The sequence below is a fragment of the Erithacus rubecula genome (assembly GCF_903797595.1).
Source record: "Erithacus rubecula genome assembly, chromosome: 5".
Taxonomy (NCBI): Eukaryota; Metazoa; Chordata; class Aves; order Passeriformes; family Muscicapidae; genus Erithacus; species Erithacus rubecula.
Window position 1 is genome coordinate 66245068 of NC_136687.1, and position 23395 is coordinate 66268462.

The 23395-nt window shown below is 40.1% G+C and overlaps 1 protein-coding gene across 34 annotated transcripts in view; it reads left to right on the forward strand.

Annotated features, from left to right (window-relative positions):
- Window positions 1–23395, forward strand: part of CAMK2D (calcium/calmodulin dependent protein kinase II delta) — a gene marked incomplete at its 3' end in the record, with an annotated part of 117084 nt that overhangs the window by 22224 nt on the left and 71465 nt on the right. For all 34 annotated transcript variants that reach the window (XM_079306786.1, XM_079306795.1, XM_079306804.1 and 31 more), the window contains exon 4: window positions 22334–22393. In XM_079306786.1, the coding sequence (XP_079162912.1) occupies window positions 22334–22393 (60 nt within the window). The remainder of the gene's footprint in view (window positions 1–22333; window positions 22394–23395) is intronic.

The following is a 23395-nucleotide window of genomic DNA, read 5'->3' on the forward strand; positions in this document are numbered from 1 at the left end:
TATTTTTATCTAATGGAATTCAGATTTTTATTTCGTATTTTGGGAATCATTAGAAAAGAGATAAAGGAGGAAAATTTCATTGTTATTGATCAATGGACTGTTTTGTCCAGGCTGGAATCACTTCTGCATCCCATCAAACCTTCTTTACTGTCTAATTTGATCTATAATCAGAAATATTGACACATGACCCTTAACTGCAGATATATTAAATTGAGATATCAATGGGCAATTAAAAATGTATCTTGAAATAGAAGTGTAGTCTACACGGTATTCAGCCCAGTAAGCAAACTCTCAGACTGTAGCTTGGAATTCTCTTTGCTGGGAGAAATTGGGAATTAAAGTTTTTGGGGTAGTTCAGTAGTAATCAAAACAAAAGTGGAGCTGGGGGGTAGAAGATGGGGTTTAAAAAAGATGAGCATGTTTCAGTTACACATGTTTATTGCAGTAATTTATAAGTGGAAGACTGAACTTATAATCTTCTGTGAAAGATAGTTGATATCTCACATTATTACCCTCTAAATAAATATTTCAGAGGGGAAGAAGAATTATTTTTAATGTTACACTTGAACCATGAAGCAATAAATTCACATCACTGAGGTGCTGCACCTGGCTAGTAGCTTGGATGTCCTTCTGCATGCTGAGCTCTGTAGCTCACTCAGGATGTTTGAAGGCCTTGGTTAACTCCCTGATCCTTCTGGGTCATTTCCAACTCAAGATATTCTATGAATTCATTGTGGTCCTTTGTAAGAGTTGAGACAAAATGTGCTGATGAGCTCTGTGGACTGCTATGTGTTTACTGATAAGTTGGTGCAATGGGTTCCTGTTAAGGTAACCAAACCCCAATTCCTGGTTTGCTGCCCTGAGCTCTCCCGTGTGTTATATGTACAGATGGGGCCTGGGAAGGGATTTCTCTGGTGTGTGCTCTGCCCTGGTGCTGGCACAGCACAGCATGGGCAGTTCACAAAGGCTCCTGGTGCTTCCCTTTGCATCTGCCAATGGATTCCTGCAGTGCAAGAGCTTAGACTGCTCTGGGGATCCATGTTTCTTCTTCACTGAAAAACCTGGAGTAGAGATGCAGAGGGAAATCCCTTCACATTGTAGGGGTTTCTTGTTTTCTTCATTTTTGTTTTCCCTGTGGGAGTTATCAGAGCTCTCTTTGGTAGAGGCAACAAAGTCTGATACGCCGAGCTTTAAACTATTTGAGGATTTGACCCAGTGATCTTGCATTCAGCTAGGTTAGAATGAACAATTAATTGGTGGTAGAAACCTGATAAACTTCCAGTTGCTTAACAACGTCAAAGCAAACAATACTACCATTTGTTTTCTCTGAGCTTATTTGTATTTAAAATAGCTGTGAATGTGTCAAGTGGGGACATGAATAAAGTGCTGTCCAGATAAATTACTTGCAGAATTAAATTAATGTGAATTTTAAGTACTCATTTCTTTTATTTGATGATGTTGCATTGTGCAGAGCTATTTAAATTGGGAGTTTTGCAGCTGTTCCACTTACACTGGGATCTAAAGGGCAGGTTGTGTTGTTTGTGGTAGCCCCCCATTTATGTGCAGCAAACATCAGATCCGATGTTAAAACACTGGCACAGTGCCAAAGGTGCCCAAACTTGTCCACTTTATCCTGATAGGTTGGGAATGGTGAAGACAGCTAATGTTTGCCAATGTCGAGGTACATACCTGCTGTACAGCCAATTGGCATTGTGTAATCAAACCACGGATCATTTGGCTTCATCAATTAGGAGTGTTGCTGCTGTAAATATGGCAAATGCTGATTGGTGCAGTGGATTTAGTGGGTTACAGACAATGGTTTTGCACGAGGGTTGCCAAATTAACCAAGACCTTGATATTACATTATTTAAATAAAGGAAAATGTGTCATCAGAAAAATTTAAGTGTAGAGCCTGCATGACTGAAAGCTTACACAAGAATTCAAATTTCAGAACTGGAGGTAATTATCTCCATTCTCTCCGAACTGCTGCATGCAAAGTTAATGCAGTTTCTGTATTTCAGCTGGATGCTGGCAGGAGCCAGCAGCTTAAACACAGTTTGCATAGGAACGAGTTGCAGGCATGTTTTGACATGCAGGCTGCTCCTTAGTGTCCAGTTGTTCTTTTCAGTTCCAATAACATTGGTTAGCTTGGTGGAGAAAAATTATGAACTTCCAAAACAATAGCCCTAAAAATTTCTGGAGTTATTACCTCATTAAATAGTGGAGGAAAATAATTTTGTGGCCTTGGAAGTTGTACGTGTTTCAAATCTGCTGTTTAGATGGAGTAAATGAGACAAGAGAATGAAATATTGACAAAGAGTGTTTAAGATCTTATTTCTAGTAGTGTGCACACAAGAGTGTTTAAGTGAGTAAGAATGTGAGTGAAAATGGGTTAGTTCTGTGGCACTTGGATGGGTTGTATGTGGAAGTTCTGAACTGCATAGGAATATTCAGGTGAGCTGAGCAGACTTGAACAGCAGCAGAACTTCAGCTTGGGACCTGTTTATTCTTGGATTCATTACTCTGGAGAGAGAAAAGAATAGGAAATTACTCAATTTAGCAAGTTGTATAGCATTTCTTTCCTTTTGGATTAAGGATTCCTTACCTGAAAGCAGGTCAGAATATTATTCTGCTAGTTGCCAAAGTAGATATAAGCCAAGTAACAAATAATTGTTTTTAATTCTCCATTGGTTCATGTCAGTGATTACAATGATTAACTTACCAAGTAGCCTGAAAGTATCCTCAGATAATGCAAAGAGGATCAGCAGTGTTGTTTTTCCTGTAGGAGTTGAAGAGGACTTTCCAAAGGAAAGGCAGCTCTTGGGCTGTTTGCAGTTAATGCAGGTAGCAGCTGCATGCTTGTCTTCTCTTCAGCATCCCTTATGCAGATGTTGCTGCTGGATGTCAAACAAAGCTTCCTGGACATTTTCCTAAGGAATAAAATGAATGCAGATCAGTCAGATCGTGGCTGCTTTAGGCCAAGCATTGAACTGTGCAGTCAGAACAGCAGGTCTTTTATACAGGGAGAAATGAGAGCTTTTTGTGATGCTCTGCAGCTTTTGTCTGGAAAATGTCAGTGTGTTGGACACTGCTTGGCCAACTCTGGTCAAAATTCCCTGTTTCCACACACTGCTTTCCATGGGCCTCGTCTGCAGAGGGCTTTGGTTCAAGTGTTGCACAGCACCTGGGTCTATCAAGCTTTTTTTTGCAGAGAATTTTGTTTTTGATCTGTAGTTGCTTCTCTTTGCAGCTTCTAGGAGTGGTTCTCTTGTCTCTGTTTAGCAGTTCACTTTTTAGTGTTTTAGAGATAACATTGTATGTCATCAAAGAAAAGTCTCATCTTCTGTACCAGTGCTTCCAGGTTTAAATAGCAAAGTTGCTGTTGATAATTTATAGCTGATGGTTGTGCCAGTTTGCTGTTGAATCTTTCTCACACCTCTGATAGATAACTTGTCACACTGTCTCTTGTAAGGGAACTTTTTAACAGATGCTATGAATTAACAATACTTAGTAGTGGAATTACTGATGTTTCAAGATGTATCATTCCAAATGTCATCCAGAACAGTTCTTTTTCACTCTGTTTCCTAACTGAAGTCAATAAATTACTAAAAGAGATGGTGTTACTTCAGTGAAATGACAGCATGCAAGGTGTGCTCAGCAATTCACACACTAAATAATCTTGTTTTGTATTTCAGCTTGAGACCTTCAGGTCACACCTGGTTGTAAATTTGCTGTTGGTGTTAATTTTTTTTTTTGTTGGAGAAAAAGCTTTGTAGTTGAAAATGTGGTACAGGAAATTTCTACTTTATGCTAATATTTTATTTTGCAAGGCAGCTGTCAGCTGAGGTGTTCTACACATCTGAAGGAAGTGACACTGCTGACAGTCATCTCTGTGAGTTTAGGTGTTCTGACATTGGTGTGGTGCTATTAGGAGTCACTTGTGAAGGATCTGAAGAATGGATCCCTTCCTCTTCCTTGCTGGCCAAAAACTGAAATCATCTTGGTTGTAAATGCTGCAGACTGCCTTCTCTTCCTTGGGATGAGGTATGGGAAGAGAAGAAGAGGAGCTGTGCAAAGGCAGTGACATTTAGAGGAGCAACATGAGTTAAAATATTTGAGAAACACTAACATGGTAACTCGGAGGTGTGACAGCACCCTTGGAGAGGGTGGAACTTGAAGAGTGAATATACTTGAGAATTTAACTGGGCTTCATATCATAGCATTACAAATTTAATTTACTGTACATTTACTGAAAGGAATCAGGCACCTAATATTGAAGTAATTCAACATCCTGGTGGTGGAATGCAGTCAGACATTTGGATTAGTCTATAAATAATTGTTGGATTTGATTACTTAGAGCTGATCATTAATCTCTAAGGAGCAATGTGGGGCTTTTTTTGTCAACTGTCTTCTAAGCTCACCAGTCATACTAAACCAGGAATATATTTAATCATTAGCTTTTGCTTTATTAGAAACAAGGTTTTCAGATCAATTAGAATCTGAAGCATAAAAGATTTTCATTTAAGATGTGACTTCTCAAAATCTTTCCAGTTGCCTCTCCCCTAATATTGAAACACATTCCTGAATATCTATATGGGTGCTTTTTCCACATGATTCAACTCAGTTTTGCAGAGTAACAGAAGCAAGGATCTGAGGGGATCTCTGCACCTTTTGGTTAATGTCTGGAAGCCACTGTTGATGTGCTGAAGCCCTGAGATTGTTTCTTTCTGTACTCTAACATGGCTTCAGGTATTTCTAAAACCTGTCTTGTTCTGAAGGTGTTTTGTAGCCATGTGTACCAGCAGGAAAAGGGAGATGTTCAACAGAGCAGGAAAACCTCTCCCTTGATGTAGCCATGCAAGATCAGGGAAGCTGCCTGAGACAGTGGCCTTGCATCAGAGCTACTGCTCTTGCTCCTTGGAGCTGAGGGCAAACAGGTCTTTCTGCAGTTTTTCAGCCAGACATGCTTTGTCTTATAAGTCTGTGCACTTGTTCAGCATTCTGTGTTTTTTCTCTGCTTGCCCATGTTTGTAAAGCACCTCCCCTGTGTCGGTAGGTGCTGTGTGGGTGCTGGGCACTGCAGGAAGTTTACCCTGCACGTGTGGAGCAGAGTCCTGGGGAGGGAAGAGTGGCTGGCTCCAGCAGCTGTGAGGCACACAAGTGGAATGAGGCACAGCCATGTGATGTGCTGGTTTCCTGGTAATGTTTGATCTGCACTCGTGACCACGCTTGGGACAGGCAGCCGTGCACGGCCTGGGCTGGATGTGCTGCAGGTCCTGTGCCATCTGAATGGGGCCAGCTGGGGAAGAGGCATTATTTGGGAACTGCAGACAGCTACCAGGGGGTCTTGTTCAAATGGAGTATTCAGAGTGGGGCACTGAAAGGTTGCATTTAAAATCACATCTGCATGGAGCTGATCTCACTTTTCATGGAAGAATAACTGTTCTTAGTGGTTCACCACTTAGATTGCTCCAAGGGATATCTGGGGTTCGTAACACACTCTGAGCACATCTGAACTTGGTGAGGGTAATTTGATTAATATTAGTCAGATTTGAATGTGGCATGTTAATCAAGAATGCTATTTCAGAGGAGCAGGAATGCCTCTCTGGTGCTTTTCACTCCTGCTTTTACTGCAGGGCATTATGTTCAGAATTTTTACTCTGTGATTTCTTATGTGCCTCACCACTGCCCAAATTTCTTGCATTGTAAGGAGGCAGTTGCTCAGAGACCCAGATTTGTTCCCCTAAGTTTTGTTGTTGGTAATAATAAAATGATTTTTGAGTTCTAGGACGAGATGATTTTTCAGGAAAATGATAATTTTGTAATAAAGTCTATGTGGACATAAGGGAATGCAAGTTATTTTGTCCCATTTATATAAAAGCTCTTCCAGAAGCAGGATCAAAGTAAAAAAAAAAAAAAAAAAAATAAAAAAAAGTTTGCAAGTTGGCTTGCAAAGTGTCTGAATGGCCTGAAATACTGTTCTAGAGTACAACAGTCAACCCAAGAAGGTACCACATATATTTTTGTAAGGAGATTGCAATGTCATGGGTGCTTTGCCTCCCTTGCCACCACTGGCACAGGTGTCTGCCTGGCCACTCAAAGGTAGCAGTGTTCCCAGCTCAGCAAGGAATGACCATCCAGCTCCCTTGATTCTCTTGTAGTGGCATTTGCTTGGTTCTTCAGGCTGTGAGTACTTACAAGTGCTACTGAAGTATTCCAGTGATTCTGTTTCAGCCTTCTAGTGTATTAAAATGTCCCTGTGGGTATATACTGCAAACACAAGCCTCATTATCACATTTTTGTTTTGCTTTTTGACAAAGTGATTACACATTTAAGAAGTTTGTTACTCGCTCCAAGCTGCTAATTTTCATAATCTATCGAAGATACCGAGTTGATAAAAATAAACATGTCTCTTAAATCTTAAATGGGTTGCCAAAACTGTGCCTAGTGGGTGGCAGCTTCTTCAAACACTTCTTCCTTACACCTGAAGCTGTAAAATAGCACTTTGCAAGAACTCAGCTTCTTAATTCAGGCTTGTAAATCACTGGAGTTAGGAAGTCTTGTGTTCTGTTACTGCAATCAGGTGCTTTAAGTATGGGAACTCCAGTGTTAAGAGTGGTGTGGTCTTATTTAAAATACATTCCAAAAGTTACTGCTTAAGGAAAAGCATTTATTTTATTGTAGAACAATGAAAAGGTAGCAAAGAAATGACACGGTACTGCCAAAACTGCATTTATGTCAGCATTGCTGAAAATCCAACATGAATTAATGTATTTTTTAAAGAACCACTTAATGTGGTCTTAGTAGTTTGTGTCATTGAAATGTTTTAGCTTTGCAACTTTTCCTTCTATTTTAAGTTTTTGTTTGAAGTTTTTATAGATGAATTTCTCTGAGAGTAAAGTCTTGCTTTAAATTCCTAATGGCCAGACTTTTCCTCACACAGGATTGTGTCGTGTATTTGCTATGCTGTGAGAACAGGGGTGAGGGTACTTACACATACATCATGTCAGCACTGAAGCCTGTCTCCTGAGCGACTTTTGCACCTTTAGCTGGGACAGGAGAAACCCAATTTTACTGAATCTGCACAACTCGCTGTACCAGATGGTCCAAACAGACTTAGGTTGTTCTTTATTCCAACTAACTGGATTTGTGGCATTTGCTATCAGTGAACTCTTAAGTTGTGAGATGACTTTAGTAGCAAGTTGTCAGACTGGTGCTAGATCCAGGAGAGTCTCACTGCAGGCACTTGGTGTATTTCAGCTGACACAGTGAAAAACCAGTTTGAGTGGGTGCAGAGTCTGCAGTGCCTGGCCATGGCTGCTTTTTAAGGCTGCTCCAGCCTGAGGTGGACAGATGAAGTGGAAGCTGTTTAGTGGTTGCTGCCTCAGCACTGCAGTCAAGTACTTTTTTGATCTCTTCATATTCCCTGTGCTCTTAATATGTCTGTGGTTTGCTTTTACCTTTTTTGCTTCTGATGTTCAACCTTGCTCAGTCATTTCATATTTGCAAATTCCACATCTCCAGCTGCTTCTTACCTGTATCCATGGAATGCACTAAAGCACATTTAAACAGGAGAGTACTTCCAATGGTGACTTTATTTTTTTAAACTTCTATGTAGGATTGTTTACAAATGTAGAACAGGGATTTCTAAATGCACAAATGTGAATGTAGAGGCCCAAAGCCTGTAGCTAGGAAAGGGAATTTCTAGGAAGGGGATACATAATTCTTTTCAAATCTGTTTCAGCTTGAGAATTAAGAGGAAAATGCAAACGTTGCATCTGAAACATTCCTAGCTTTTCTTTTTGCTGTTGAGCTCACTGCTGATAATATGTTAATATTTCTACATTTTATCTTGAGAACCTGATATCTGATGTCCTTTAGACAGATGTTTTCCTGAACTTTATTTGTAAAGAAGTTATAAATTTAGTTGATTGTAACTCCTTCCTGGTACAGGATATCAGGCTGTTCACACAAGAGCAGAAAGCAAAGCAGTAGGTGCAAATAGTTTGTATGGCAAAGTGTTTTGTGGTGAACTTAGAGGGGAGCTTTCTGGTTTGACACTGAAACCCTGCAGGCTGAAGCTTGACTTCTGTATGTGTAAGCCTCATTTGCTGTGAAACTGCACAGTAAGTTCCAGTGGTCTTTTCAGTAGACTTTGTGCTCTTACTGTCTCAGGACCGTGGTTCTCTTGGCCTCTGGAAGCCTGACAGAAGTATTTCTGTTGTTGCATGGCCCTTGCAAAGTGAAGTTTTAATGTTTTCATTAGAAGTGTCAATACCTCAATATTTTTGCATGCTGGCAGAATTTCTTTTACAGCTCACACTGAGGCTGTTGAGGCCAACTTGACTGGGAGCACCAGGGCTCAGGAGTGAGGGCAGCTGTGCTCTAAACCTTGAAGGAGATAGCAGTGGCTAATGATTAAATTCAATTAAAAATGTAATTTAAACATCACAAATGATGAGAAATGTCTATGTTCCACATGAAAGACTTGTAAGTAATGGAAGAGTTGATTTCCTGCCTCTGGATTTGTAAACATGTTAAGAATAGCATTTATAGTCTAGTAAAATAGGAGTTTAATGGCAGAGGTTTTTCTTCTTTTGTACTTTTGATTACAATATTAGTAAAAGTATTGGTTTAGTTTTTATTCTTAATAGAAATATTAGTTTTACATTTTGTATATTTCTGATGATGATTGGATTTTTTTTTTTCAAAGGCCAAGACAATAATAAGAAGTATTTTCTTTTTCTGTTTTCATAATTTCTTTGTGGTTAGTGCATGCTTAAGAAGCTTCAAGTGTAACTTCCTTTTAGCAGCCACTTGCCAAAGACTTTGTAGTTTGATCCACAAGGTCACATCAAGAGACAAACGCAGGAGATCTTTTTTGCAAGAGAAAAATGTTCATGTAAGGTTTTGTCTTATTTTTGTATGCATGATAGTTGCACAGGTCACCAGATCTTCACTGGCATCTTTGGACTGCCTTTTAAAAAGAGAAGTAGCAATAGAGGAAATTCTCCAGAGAGTTACATTAGAAATAAAACTAATAAAGATAAATGAACTAACATGGCTTCAAAACATCCAATTAAAAACAAAAGGCAACACAAGAGTTTGTAGAAACCCCATGGGAGGAAAAACTGAAGCAAGCCATGTCAAATAAAACTTTTAGGCTAGCCTAAAATATATGGCAACAGTTACTTTGTTCATATGTGTTTCTTTTATGCTGTACCACTGCTGCTTCCGTGGATTCTTAAAAAAGAAATCCAACCAGGCAGCAGCTTAATTTCTGGCTTCCTGTAACTGGGGCCCTTGAGGAGAGAGGCAACAGAATAGATCATCTTCAGTATCTCTTTCAGTATTAGGTGTATTTGCTGCCTCTACAGCCAGTTTGTGGTGCTGAATAGTCTTTTGGCTGCAGACACAGATACTGATACTGTTATGGTAAAAGCTGGATTGTGGGATGTTTGAGTGAATTTTAATTAGATGGGAAACAACTCCAGGAGCCAAATTTTTGCAGCATGAGTCATGATGTGCGTGCTGTGGAGCAGTTCCATCAGTGAGAGTTCTCCCAGAGTAATGACTACAGTGCCTGGCCCTCTGCCAAGGAAGGGTGTGAGTTTCTGGCTTTGTTTACTGAGGTGACTATTAGCTCTTCTCTAAGAGCTCCTCTAAATTCCTAATTGAAAAAAAATCTACCTTTTGACAAGTGTTAAATGAGTAGCAGTGAAATTTTTGACAGGTAATGGAAAGGCATTTCCTGTGAAAACCAAGATTTTGGTGCTTTGTGGTACCTTTGAAATGAGGTGTGTGTGTGTGAGGTTGTGCTCACCTTGCAGAGCAGTGTCATGTGTGGGAGCTGGGTGGGTGAGGGCTGGAGGTGCCTGTGTTCATCCATGGTACACAGTTCATCAGGAATGCAGCTCATGAGCGTGCCATTAGCCATCATGCAGATGTTGGAGTTGCCTGAGGAGCAAAAAGGGGGCAGATTCCAGAGAACAATCTGCTCAGCTGTCTTTGTGGTAGATGATATTGCGTGCTCTGTTCAGGAAGTGCAGGGCTAAGTGCCAGAAACCAACCTCTCCACACCTAGTCTGGGGAATTCACAGTATCTCTGCTAGCAGCCTGATCCTGGTGTTCTTGCCGGCAAGTGTCTGTCATGATGGACAGACCCCCTCTTGAAGCTGCCAGATGGATTCCTTTGCCACATGGTTACCTGAGCAATCACAAACCTGTGCGGAGGGGCAGAGTGGATACAATTGATTGGGATAGCTCAGAGCAGCAAGTTCCTGGCAGATTACTCTGGGTGCTGTTATTAAAATAACAATTACCTAAGCAGCCAACTTCGAGTTCCTAACATAGGAAACAGCTACTCAGTTACACAAGTGCAATCTTGATGTACCAGGAGGTGAGGGCTTCAGGAATGTGCGTGCTCCCATGAGTTCCTGTGGTGGCATGAAACATGTAATCCTCCTTTAAAATGGCTATGGGAGAGCTTGGTTTAACACCAGTCCAGACTTTGGAACCTTCTCTGGAAAATGCCTACAGCTGTTTGCTCAAGGAATGAGGACTGTGCCAATCATTTGAAACACTCGTGCGTGAAGACACTGAGGCCAAATGTCCGTGGCAGTCGGCTGGTGTGGGATGTGCAGCATCTGGGATTGCTGCAGGCCGAGGGCTCCAGAGCCACTCGTGGCTAAGGCTGGAAGGCACCTCTGGAGGCTGGCTGCTCCAGCCCCCCCACTCGGGCAGGCTGCCCAGGAGCGTGTCCAGATGGCTTCTGCACAGCTCCAAGGATGGACACTGCACAGCCACCTCGCTGGGCAGCAGTGCCAGTGCTCAGTCACCCTCACGAGAAACTGATGAGCTGCACTGGAAAGAAGCTGAGAGCTGCTTCTGTGCAACATCTTTCATCAATGCTTTCTGTGGCAGTTCTTGGGTGCTGTAGGAGAGAAGGTGCTATAGTCCTTTCACTGGACTGAACTACAAAGCCTTTCCCTCTCCAAGAGCTGTTCTCTACTTGCTGTGAGCTCTTGGAATTAGTTGAAAGGACTATGGGCAAATACAGCATATGAATAATGAAGTTCTGTTTTATAAATCTGGTGTAGCAGTGGGACTATTCCCCCAGTGCTTTGCAGGTAATTCAATTAGAAGTGGCAGTTTTAATTAAGCAATGCAACTGGAGGCTGGGTTACTTTCTCCATTCCTTCTTAGTTTTAAAGGAGAAAAGTTTGAGTCTTTTCTACAATAGTTTTATTTTCTGCAATGGTTTCAGTTATTCTATTTGGTAAGTAAGACATTGAGCTGTACCAGGGAAACCACATTAAATGTGGCAGTTTAATAATAGTGGTATGTGACATCCATAAATTAAAGTATTTCCATTAAATAACTTTTTCAGTTATTCAGCAGATTCCACAAAAACGACAGTACCCAAGGCTGATATTTATAGGGAAGAGGAGATGAGCAAAACATTTTTTTTTTTTTTTTTTTTTATGTAACCTCTATCCGCTTGAGACGTTTTCTGCTGAGTAAATTGAAATTCTTTCCTTTGCCTCTGAATTACATTTAGTTATTGTGGTTTAATTGTGGTTTGGTCTTCATTTTTTAGGGGGGAGTGGGTTGTCATGGGTGTCTGCTGTATTTTGCTGGTGCTCCATGCTGTGATTTTTGGTGGGTTTTTTTTCAAAGCCATACTTGTCTCAGTGATTGGGGGTTTGGCAATAGAACATCTCAACCATACAATCTCTAATTAGGATAATAAAGTTCGTGACTGAAAGTGATAGCATGGGTATTCAGAAAAAATCATGTTGCTGTAAATATGTTCTTATATATTTTCTCTAAACCATCAAGCTAATCAGATGCAATGATTTCCCAATTAATATTGATTACTTTCTTGTTTTCTTTTATAACATCAGTAAAACACTGTGCAATGCTAATATCAATGATACTCCAGTATTTCTGTCTTAGATAGCAAGAATTTGTCACTGTGCCAGAATCTGGAGTCTCTGGAATAATACAATATCTTCCCTAACTTCCTTTTTTGGTTTTTTTTTTTACACAAATGAGGGATAAACATATCTGTTTGTTGTATCCCTGAGAGTGTGTGGTTTCTAAAGATTGATCCTATCTTCAGTGCTCTTTATGGGGTAGTGGGTATGAACCTGACACCGTGAGAAACTGTAATGCATTGACTTTACATAGTGGGTTATTGGGTGGTTCTTTTATTTTCCTGAGGTAGGGAAGGATTTGCTTGCCCTGTTTGTTTTGCCAACAGAGAGATAACCCAGTTTCCTACTGTTTCCCAAGAAGCTCAGTAGCTTGGGAAAAGGCCAGCAGCTTGGGAACTAACAGTACACGTGCAAATACACAAGTGTTAATTCCCTTAATAGTGGGGAAAAGCTTAAATCCCTTTAGGCAGGTTTTGTGCAACCACTGTCCAATAAGGAGGATGGCTTTGCTCCTGGGACATCCTGCCTGCAGCACTAGATGATGGCTTAATCTTCTACAGGAATTCTGTATACTTACACTTCCTTCTGTTACTTATGTATCTTTTTATTTGTCTTACATTCTATATCTTGTGGGTATAATGTGTGGCACACAGTGCAGAATCTAAGGCAAGCACATTTAAGGGAGAGAGGTTTTTTACCCAGTAAATCCCCCAAATTTGTCAAAAGCTGCAGTTTAACTGCCTGTTAATGCTTGCTTTAACTTTTGTTTGTGGCTGGTTATAAAAATCTTGTTTAATTTCTTCTCTCCTTAATTAAAAGAAGAAAAAAAAAAGCCTCAGACTTCCTTGCCTGGGAGCATCTTTATTCACTGTCTGTAGAACAAGTGGAATGATGTTGCTGTTGAGTCAAACTATTTAGGCATGTCTTACTGAATAAGACCAATTAGGAATTAGGAGACAAAACACTTGGAGGATTTCATGGAATCCTAGAATGGTGAGGGTTGGAAGGGGCCTTGAAACTGATCCCATTGTCCACATCACTGACAAAGATGTTCAAGAGCACCAATTCCAGCACTGGCCCCGAGGAATGCCATTCATCACTGGCCATTTGGACATTGGCTCTCCTCTGTGCTTTGCTCTTTAATGAAAACACTCCTTTTGGGGACTATCCTTTATGTGTTTGCAAGGCTAGTTTGTTTTTGTTTTTTTTTTTTTTTAATGGCTGGCTTTGCAAACCAAGTGAACTGCAACTGTCTTTATCCTAAAGAAAATTATTCCAAAAATAATGTCAAGACAATCCTTTTCCAAAAGACCATACTTATGTAGCTTAGAGGTCATGACATCATTGTCATGGTATCAAAGATTGCTGTAAAATAAAGCTTCAGATGGTTAAATGCTGTTCATGTACATGGTATTTGAGGAGGAGATTTGTTGTTATTATGAGCAAAGGCTTAGGAACTTGACAGAGCAGAAAAAAATTAATACAGTGGGTTAGTTCATAATCTACTTCTTTGTTTTAAAGCAAGTTAATGGATGGAAGACAATCAAGTTACAACTTAATGTGGAACTCCTTTTTGAGTTTATTTCTGTTATTTTAGTTTTTTATGGGCTGTATAAAAATACTGGCTTTACTTATGATCTACTGTTTGCTAAAGACTGAGGTTTAGGCATTGGGATATTTTTATTAATTCAATCATATCTTTAGTCCTATAATACTAATGCAGCCTATGTTATTTTTGATGAAATAGTCCTGTAGGCATGTGCTTATGTATTTTTAGTGTTTCTTTTTGTTATGAAAAGCTTTGGCTTTGATGTGCCGCTTAAATTTCCTATGAGTCATAATGGTAGCTGCCAAACCATTGTTTTCATTCTATTTGGACTTGTTTCTAGTTCTACAGTTGTTTCCTCCTAGGGGGTTAAAGTCCATGAGCTTTTATTAAGATAAATGTCAGTGATTTTGAGTGGATTTGCATAAAAGAAGCCCTTAGTCTCTGGTAGGAGAAGTCATATGCAATGTTTAGTTATAAAGGAACAGTGACTACAGGAAATATTGAAAATAAGTTGTTGACCTTTTCTGCACAATGGAATTTCCCTTTCTATTAAATATGGAACACTTTCTCATCTGTAAGCTGTCAGTGAACTGAACATCCTCACTGGTTATCCTCTGTTGAAAAAAAATTAAGGTTTTTCCCACACAAGCAATTAATGCAACATCTTGTAGAAATTACATCTACCAGGCAAAAGATTGTGGCCATTGGTAGGATTTCTAAAAACAAGTATTGCAAAAGTAAAAACCTCAAGTCAGAGTTCAGAATTTGTTCTTTCCAGCAGCTTCAAAATCAGTAACTGCTGCCTATCCCAGCTAAGTGACTGTCACAGATCATGACTTGACACCAGTCTCACATGTAGTAATTACTCATTTATATAAAAATAAGCTGGCGTCAATCAGAAGGTCACAATTTATTTCAAATTAACAATTTGCTACTATAGTTCGCCTGTTGCTGTAGCTGACACTGTTTTAACTTTATAGTAAGCTGCAATTTTTTTTGTTGTTTTTAGACAATATTGTTTTAATAACATTTGAAAGGAAAATGTATTTTTCATACATGTCTTGTTGCATCACCTGAAAACTTTGAGGGTGCCTTCAAAATTTTATTTGTCAGACAGAAGTCTGCTCAGAGTTTACAATGGTGTTAATGGATTTAATGTGTTTAAGATGGGCTCTATGGAACTGGAGTTCAGCAAGGCAGTCAAGTCAATTATATCCTGCAGCCCATCTCTCTCCAGTGAAGTATTTGAGGGCAAATAGATGCTTTAGTGTTCATTAGACTGATGAGTCAACTCAAGTTCCAGGCATCTCTTATGCAATTTATTTTTCTGAATGTACTTTTGATTCCTAACATCTTTTTTTCAAACGTTGTTTCTTGAAAACTGTAACTTTCTGCAGGAATTGAGCCAGAAGAACTGAGAAGCCTAAAAAAATTTAAACAGCCCAGTAGAAAATAGAAGCTAGGAAAAAAAAGAGGAATACTGAATGCACTCACCTATTTATCAGCAGAATTTAAACAAGTGGAGGGCAGGCAGCTTTAAGTTGAAAATCACAAAATGAAAGGAGGGCAGTGAAGTAAGGAAAGAGTTCCCAGCCTGCAAAATGAAGGACAGGCAGTTATTTAGGGATGGAAGGGGAATGGCTGAAGAATACTTGACTGATCATTGGCTCTAGGAATTGGCAAGTTTGAGTCACAAAGGAAAATGCACTGCTGTAGGGACAGGAGGAGGCAGCAAGGGGAAGATTAAGGATGAAAAGTGCATTCAGGTTTTCCTGTTGCTGCAAATGTAAGCCTTGCATGAAGGTGAATCAGGGAGGTGCTAAAGGTGCAGCCCAGTGGGTCAGATCAAAAGAGGTGATAGGGACAAGATGGGACACAGGGGTTAAATGTCAGGTGGAGGTTGGTGGCAAACAGATGGAGGTGATCAGGCTCACACTTCTGGCTCTCAGCCCTTTTTGTTTACTTTGGCACTGAAGAGTTTACAGTACTTCATTCTGTTTCAATAGTTGTGCTGTTTATATAATAAAATATTTATTAGATATAAAGCTAACATATGTAATTGTGCACATACCTTATATAGGAAACAATTAACATCTGTGTATGACAGCAGCTCTAGACTTCCCTAATATTTTTCTTGCTTTTCTAAGTCAGAAGAGTGAATTGCCAGCTGGTCATTTCAATCCACAGCAAATGAGAGTATAAAAAGGTGAAAAAGAGGATTTCTTAGCTTGAACTTGGCAGTGTGTGAATGTGTGCTCTTAGGTTTAAAGGTTCCAACAGTTGGGTAAAGCCCAGTTTGCATTCATACCATTCTGTTGATCTTTTCTTTCTGTTCATTATGGACATCATCAAACACAAGTCATGGAAATAAGTGGAATCATGTGGGCACAGTGCTTCATTATTAATGTCACTTGTTGTCTTTACTCCTTTTGTCATCTCACTTGTAGTCAGGTACTCCTCACTTTTTGCAGCAGTTCTAGAAACAGCACAAATACAGGAATACTCTGCACCTTTTGGTCATAGCAATCAGGGATAAAATGTCTGATAAAGTGCCCTCAAGATTCTTGCAGTGTCTCTGCCTCCGTAATCTGTGCTTTGTAGATGGGAATCAGGTCTCTGTGTCCTTCTATCAATTTCTCACACACTGTGATGGCTAAAATATTAACAGAGGAAAGCGGGTGGGAAGTGGAAGAAAGCCTTGCAGGAACATCAGTCAGCTGACAACTGTTATTGTTGGAGGCCTTTGCCACTGAGTACAAATGTGCCTTTTGTTTTCTCAATGCCGTGGGGCAGAATTTGGAGCTCTACAGGTGTGGGCTTTGTTCATTATTTTACAAAGCATCTTGAATTAATATCTTTTGCTTTTCCTTGATATTCAGCAGCTTGGTGAAGAGAAGTGTGTATGGGAACACAGCCACAGAAATAACTGGAGGCGTACTCAGTGCCCTGGTTTCTGCTCTGTTGATGCTTATGACCAATGGCCTAATAGAAGAATTGGCTGTGCTATTATTGTTGCATGCTCTTACCTCCATTATGGAGCAGGGTATCCATGGAGAAGATGCCTTTATGACAATGAACACCTGGCGCGTGATTCTGCTCAGGAAACATTAGGAGGGGTGGGTCAGATGAGCACTCGCCGTGTCTGCAATTGTTTATTCTAACAATGTCCCACTTTCCGAGCTATAAATACTAGGAAGAGAGAAATAAGTAAAGACACTGTTCAAATATCTCCCCAGGAGCAGGAACTGAATGCTGGAGCGTTCATTTTGAAAAAGTGCTTTTGGGAATTGAAGGACTGTATTACTTAGCATTTACTTCTTTAAGAATAACAGAGGGCGAACTGAGATTTATCTGTGAGCACTGCTGTAGCATGAAGTCAGTAATGGAAAATTCAAAGAGCTGTGTGATGGACTGTTATATGAATAAATGTGGTTCTTGTTTTATCTTACTGGCTGAAAATGAATGCTCGTGAACTGCTGAAGGTCTGTAAATTGCCTTTCGTAAGAGCCAGCTCAGGCAGGGGCTGTCATGGTCTGATCCAACAGGCAGCTAAACACCACACAGCCTCACTCCCTCCCTGCTCCCACACCCTGCAGGGCTGGGGAGACAATCAGAGGAAATAAAATAAAGATTTGTGGGTTGAGTAGTTCACTAAGATGGAAAAGGAATGGAGAATAATAATAAGTAATAAGAGGAAGATGATGACAAAATAATTAAAACATACAAAACAAGTGATGCATGATGCAACTGTTCATTGACCAGCACCCACTCAGATCCTCAGAAGCAGCCCCCAGCCAGCTTCTCCCAACTTTATCACAGAATATTTGGTGTTGGAAAGGACCTCTGGAAGTCCTCTAATGCAGTCCCGTGCTAAAGTAGGTTCAGCTGGAGCAGGTTGCACAAGATGATGTCCAGGTGAAAGCTGAGTATTTCTAGAGAAGGAAACTCCACGGCCTCTCTGAGCAGCATATTGCAGTGCTCAGTCACCCCTCCAGTAAAGAAGTTTTCACTCATATTCAAATGGAGCTTCCTATGTTCTCATTTGTGTCTGTTGTCCTTTGTCCGGTCACTGGGCACTACTGGGCAAAGTCTGGCCTCATTCTCTTGACAGTCACCCTTAGGGTATTTGTCTGCTTTGGTAAGATTCCCTCTCAGTCATTTCTTCCCCAGGCTAAAGAGGCTGAATTCCCTCTGCCTTTTCTCATAATAGAAGTGCTGCAGTCCCTTCATCATCTCTGTAGCCTCTGCTGGACCCTTCCCAGTCCTTCCTTGTCTGTCTTGAGCTGGGGAGCCCAGACCTGGAGCCAGCGCTGTAGATGTGGCCCCACTGGGTGAGAGCAGAGGGGGAGGATCACTTTTCATTCTGCTGGCCTTTTATTCTGCTTCCCAGGCACCCTGGGATACATTGTCTTCCTCAGCCCCAAGGCACTGCTGCCTCTTGGAGCCCTTGTTCTTCCCCCGGACCCACAGGTCTTTGTGGCGCTGCTTTCCAGCGGGTCAGCCCCAACCTTTGAGAAGCTGGCTTAGTGCAAACACTGCTTATAGCAGCAGTTAAAACATGGATGTGGGATCAACATGATCCTCATCATAAGTGCACAACTTAGCACCCTTCCAGCCACTAGGAAGTGAATTATCATTGCAGAAACCAGGACACCCACAAGTGAATTCAACTTACAGAAATGGTCAGGTCTAAATAAAACTGGGCTGTTTGCAGAGCCTTAATGCTTCTGCATTTAGAAACTGCATTTGATGCAGTTAGATTGTGTATGAACCACATTCCTGGACTTAAAGCGTCTGTTCCTATTCCTATACGCAGCATGCCCTTAAATCACAAATATTTACGTTCCACAAGACCATGGATAGTTCGTTGTTCTGTAGGCAGTTGTCAGCAAAGTTGACAAAATCAGGGTGGTTGGAGGGGAAGATTTTCCTCTGTTAAGCTGTGCGTTCTGTTGTCAGAATTTCTGCAGTCATTTCCTGATTTCCATGGCAGAATATAACAGCATCGAGGTGCTCTGGGGTTGCAACAGTGTGAAGAGCCCCTTCCAAGTTAGTGCTCCTTGTTTTCTCTTCATTTAGCTGTGTAAAGGAGAACATGCTAAATGCAAGTGTTGAACTGCCTTGCACAGGGTAGGAAGCAGGTTATAGAGGCCATCTTCAAAAAGATAAGCCAAAACATGCATCACCTCCTACTGACTAAGACTCTATCCAGTCATTTCTGGAGGAAAAAGAAGTGGACAAGACAATGCAAGGGACATTGGGAAAATGCTTTTGCAATGTTCACTGTGAACTGTAAGCTCTAATAATAAAACAACAAAAAGCAGCTACAGAAGTTGCTACAGATACTTCTTTGCTTTGGAGATGTTTCCATTTTAGATACCTGTGGTGAGAGGTGCACATTTCTGCCCTGATAATAAGCTCCATTTGGGTGGTCATGCAGGATCAGCACTTTGGGTGAAGATTCATGGCACTTTAGTAGAAGAGATATATGTTGAAGAGATTAATTATATGTTTTCATATATTAACACATACAATATATAATTCAAGACATACATTATATGTCTTTAATAATTAAATGCTATGGTATAATCCAAGAAATGTGTGTAGTCTACCTATGTAAGCTTTTATAAGAAAGCAAATGTTGATATTATTGAAACAATTAGCTATTTTATTTGCCTACTTAGCAGAAACTCAATGCATGCAGTCTGATTTTCTGATGTAGGTGTCATACATTATAATATGAACTTTTGGTCTATTAGAACATTGCCATAGGAATGAGGGCTAGTTCAAGACTTTAAATTTATACAGTCTGTGAGTACCCCCAGTTTTATAGCTGTATTCTGTCTGTTTCAAATTTTCACAGAATTTCATTTGTTATTATAAAGGCTGAGATTTTCATGGTTCAGTGCATTAAATCTTTTTGTTTTCTTTTTTCTTTTTCTTGCCTGCATGTCAGATTAATCTAACTCGTAGGTGGCTGCAAGGTTTTTTCCATTAATAAACCTGCATTATTCTCATTGCTGCTTTCCTTTAGATGGTATCAGTGGTTGACAGGCAGTGATCCTTTTCCAATCTTGGCAACAGCCTGTTGCTGTGGTAGAGGCCATTGTTCACTAATGGAGACTTGCTTTCATAAAATGATCTAGAATTTGCTTCACTGCTTTTTGAGCTTGTATTTTTCATTTAATTACAGTTGCTTAAGTAGACCATGTAGGAGACCTGTTTGTAATTGAGCCTAGGTAATTAAAAGAGAGGAAAGGAAACAAGTATATAAATGTATTTGTGTGTTCCCTTTTTATTATCTGTGTGGCTTTCAAGCTTGGCTTCCTGTTCCTGATAATAATTTTTCATGTTTACCTGGCAGGTAAACATAGTTTTAGTGGTGAATTATATGCTGTAAAAATTGAGAGGAATTAACTCCTTGATTTCAATAAGTGACCTATTACTGCATTTATTTTTTCCAGAGCTTTTCCTGTGATGCTGTTGTAACATAAACATTTGACACCAGATGCCATCCCAGACTTTCTCAGGCTTTGGGGGATTTTGTGTCTGCTAGGTAGTTTCCCTGTCTGGCAGGACCCTTCTTTCCCAGTAGACTCAGCAGTGGCACACCTTACCCTTCAGATGTTTGGGAGCTGAGTGCTCAAAGTATTTCGGTGTGCCCTGCCCTCTGACATTCACCTTTAGCTCCCCAGTACTTGAGCCCTGGCAGGAGGCAGGGTAACACAAATAGCCACGGGTGGCACAGCAGTTGCAGTTGCAAGTACTTGTAAATAAACCGAGTGGAGAGAGGAAGGAACAGCATTTCCTAAAACTCAAAGAACAAAAGTGCAGCTTTTAGAGGAGAGTTGTTCTCTTGGTAAATTTGCATTTGGTTCCACCCCTAAACTGCAGACTTACTCCTCTAGCAACACTAAAGAATACTCAATTTCTTTGGAAGTGCTGCTGTCATCTACTGGACCTCAATGTGCACTTAAATCTCCGGCTCAGGGAGTATTTAATGCTCTTTCTCCTGCCTCACAGCACAGTGTGCAGACTGTGAGGTACCTCCAGTCACTTGGCAGGTGTGATAGCAATTACTGTGACACAAACAACAGAAGGAGTTAAATGCACAGAGCTCATTGTTCTAATTCACATGACAGCAGGGAGCACCTCGGTGTCCATCAATATACTGGTGCAATTTGGAGTAAAAACCTGGCAATATATAATGCAGTCAATAATAATGATGTTGATGATGATGTAGATGTTACCTTCATATATTGCAGTGCATCCAACAGCATCTCTAAGATGTTTTTACCGTGATTTAAAAAATATAAGGTGTGCTTCTTAAATCTAAACAGTTATAATCAATGTTATATTAGTCATATCTAGTGTCAGTTCAGAAGCTGTGATATAACAGTTGATAGCAAAGAAACGTCCGTGTTTATACTTCGTATTCAAAGATAGAGATGAAGTTCTTTATTACATCTGTGTTATTCCTGAAGAGTCAACACAGGATGTTTTTAGCACTTCATAGAAGATTATCGGACACCTTCCAGGTTTCTGGCTGTGCTGGCTGATCAGTAAATATAGCTGGAGGTGCTACACAGCAGTCTTTGAAAGCAGAGCTGCTAGTGCACCAGAGACACAGCTCCTACACTAAATGTCCAATGGCCCCTGGATTGTTTCTTTGCTTTTGAGGCAGTGTTCACATTTCCATCTTTGCTCTCACTCCAGCTTAGTTCAGTTTGCCTTGCAGATCATCTCCCTGCTTGCTCTGGGTAATCTGCCAAGTGCTCAGCCCACGATTAAGTTACAGCCAGAGCTGCTGGACACGAAGGTGCTGTAACTGTAGATGTCTCTGCTTATGTTTCAGCCTTGCTGCAACTGAATTCAAAAATCTCAGCAGGAAACCTCAGTGGCAGAGTTTTACTTTAAAAAAAGAACTTTAAGCTTATCTTGCAGATTTATAATTAATTTTAACACTTTTAACTTCTGAATTATTTTTTTAATAAGCATTCAGGTAAAGGGGGTTAAGTTGACAGATCTTTCTCAGGCAAGTGGTGGAGGCTCTGAGAGCTCAGCAATTATGATGGGTCAGTTGACAAGTAGTGACTAGCTCAAGAGCTGTCCCAGTTGTTAAAAGCATATGAAAATAATCTGAACTGTCAACATATGGAAAATCGTTTCAGTTGTTCTTAGAGTTGACTGCAAATATTGGGAAGCACAAACTGCAGAAAAATTAAACAAGTTTTCCGTCTTGTTCTTTCCTCCAGATTCACAACATGCTGTAAGAAGTGTGATGTATTAAGTATTTTAATGATATTTGCTTTCTCTGTTTTATTTTAAATCTGTTGTTGTAGTTCTTTTAACCTACATATCTAACTGGACACTTTGCATTAAAGACTGAATTTTTAAATTTTAACATCTAATGCTAAGTTTTTGACTCCTAAGTGTTGCCATCCAGAGCAACTTCTAAACTCATTCATTTCTTCATATTTTCAAGGTTCAAAGTGTATTTTTTACATTTCAAGCAGCTCTATTTTCCAAAGTTAGTATTTTGGAATATTTGTGTTGTTTATGGTAGAAAACAGCTTGACACAAGCAGTAGTATTTTATCTCCAGAAATATCATTAGGGCTCAGTGATGTACCAGTCCAGAGCTTCAGCCTTCTGCTCTACCCAAAGGTTGAAAATAATCAATTAGAGATTACAGTTTGGATGAAAACATAAGTGGATCTAAAGAATGGAGTTATTTTGTAAAGATCCCATCAAATGATTATGATGTGATGATTCTCTAAAGCAAATACACTAAACTATGTTTACCTTCATGCTAACAGCAACTGTTTTGCCTTCTTTTGATGCAGATCACCAGAAACTGGAAAGAGAAGCTAGAATCTGTCGCCTCCTGAAGCATCCTAATATCGGTAGGAGCATTTCATTGCTTTGTGCAGTATTTGTCAGTTTAGAGAATTTCGGGGAAATGGAAATTAAAAATTACAAAGAGCAGCTCAGAAATCAAGTGCAAATATCTCCAGGCAAGACTCCTTCTTTATAATGTGGTGCTCCTTATGAATTCTGCTGTGGGATGCAATAATCTGATGGATCACCTAAAGCAGTGTGCAGAGTTCTTATCTTTGAGCCACTGCTCTGCCATCAATGAGCTCTCTGTGCCAGGTGTTTGGGGAGTTTTGAGCAGTGTGTAGGAGGGGAGAGGCTGTTTCCAGGATTGTTCATGATTTTTGGAGATCTGCAGAAGAATTCCAGCTGACAGAACCTGTTGCACAGTGAGACAGACCTATGTCAATAATGGGTGCTGGTTTTAGTGAGATGCTTATTTTATATTGTAATTTGTGTTTGAGATTCTGTCCTTCCAAGATGAAGAAAGATCTGCTGCTTTTATTTCCAGAGTTGGTTTTCTAACCATGTAAAGCAGAAAATAAAGTTATTTTGGAGGGTGGGGTGTGTCTGTCTCCTTGCTTTAGAAACAGTGTAAACAGGTAAGTACCTTGATCTTAAAGAGAACTGTAGCTATGTTTTCCAGTTTTTCATACACTGAATGATATGCCAGGGATATCCCTCACAAGAATATTTGCTGTCCTGAGACAGCCTGCAGAATGGTGGGAATTTCATGTCCATTATGGCATTTTTAGACTAATCAAATTGTTTGGTGCCTGGGATGCCAGCTCCTTCCTTTTAATGATAGATAGAAAGTGAAAATGAGTGTACTACAGCTCAAAATGACATGTCAAATTTCTGCAGCTTCTCTCAAGCTTACAGGTTTGACCTAGAAATTTGGTTAAGGAGGAAGAGGAGTGTTATTTATGCTATTTTATCCCACCAAAAGTTTTGCATTGTAAAGTGGTGAGAGATAAGGGAATGTACAAATCCTTTTAGGGAGGAGATGCAGCCCTTCTCCAGCTATGGTG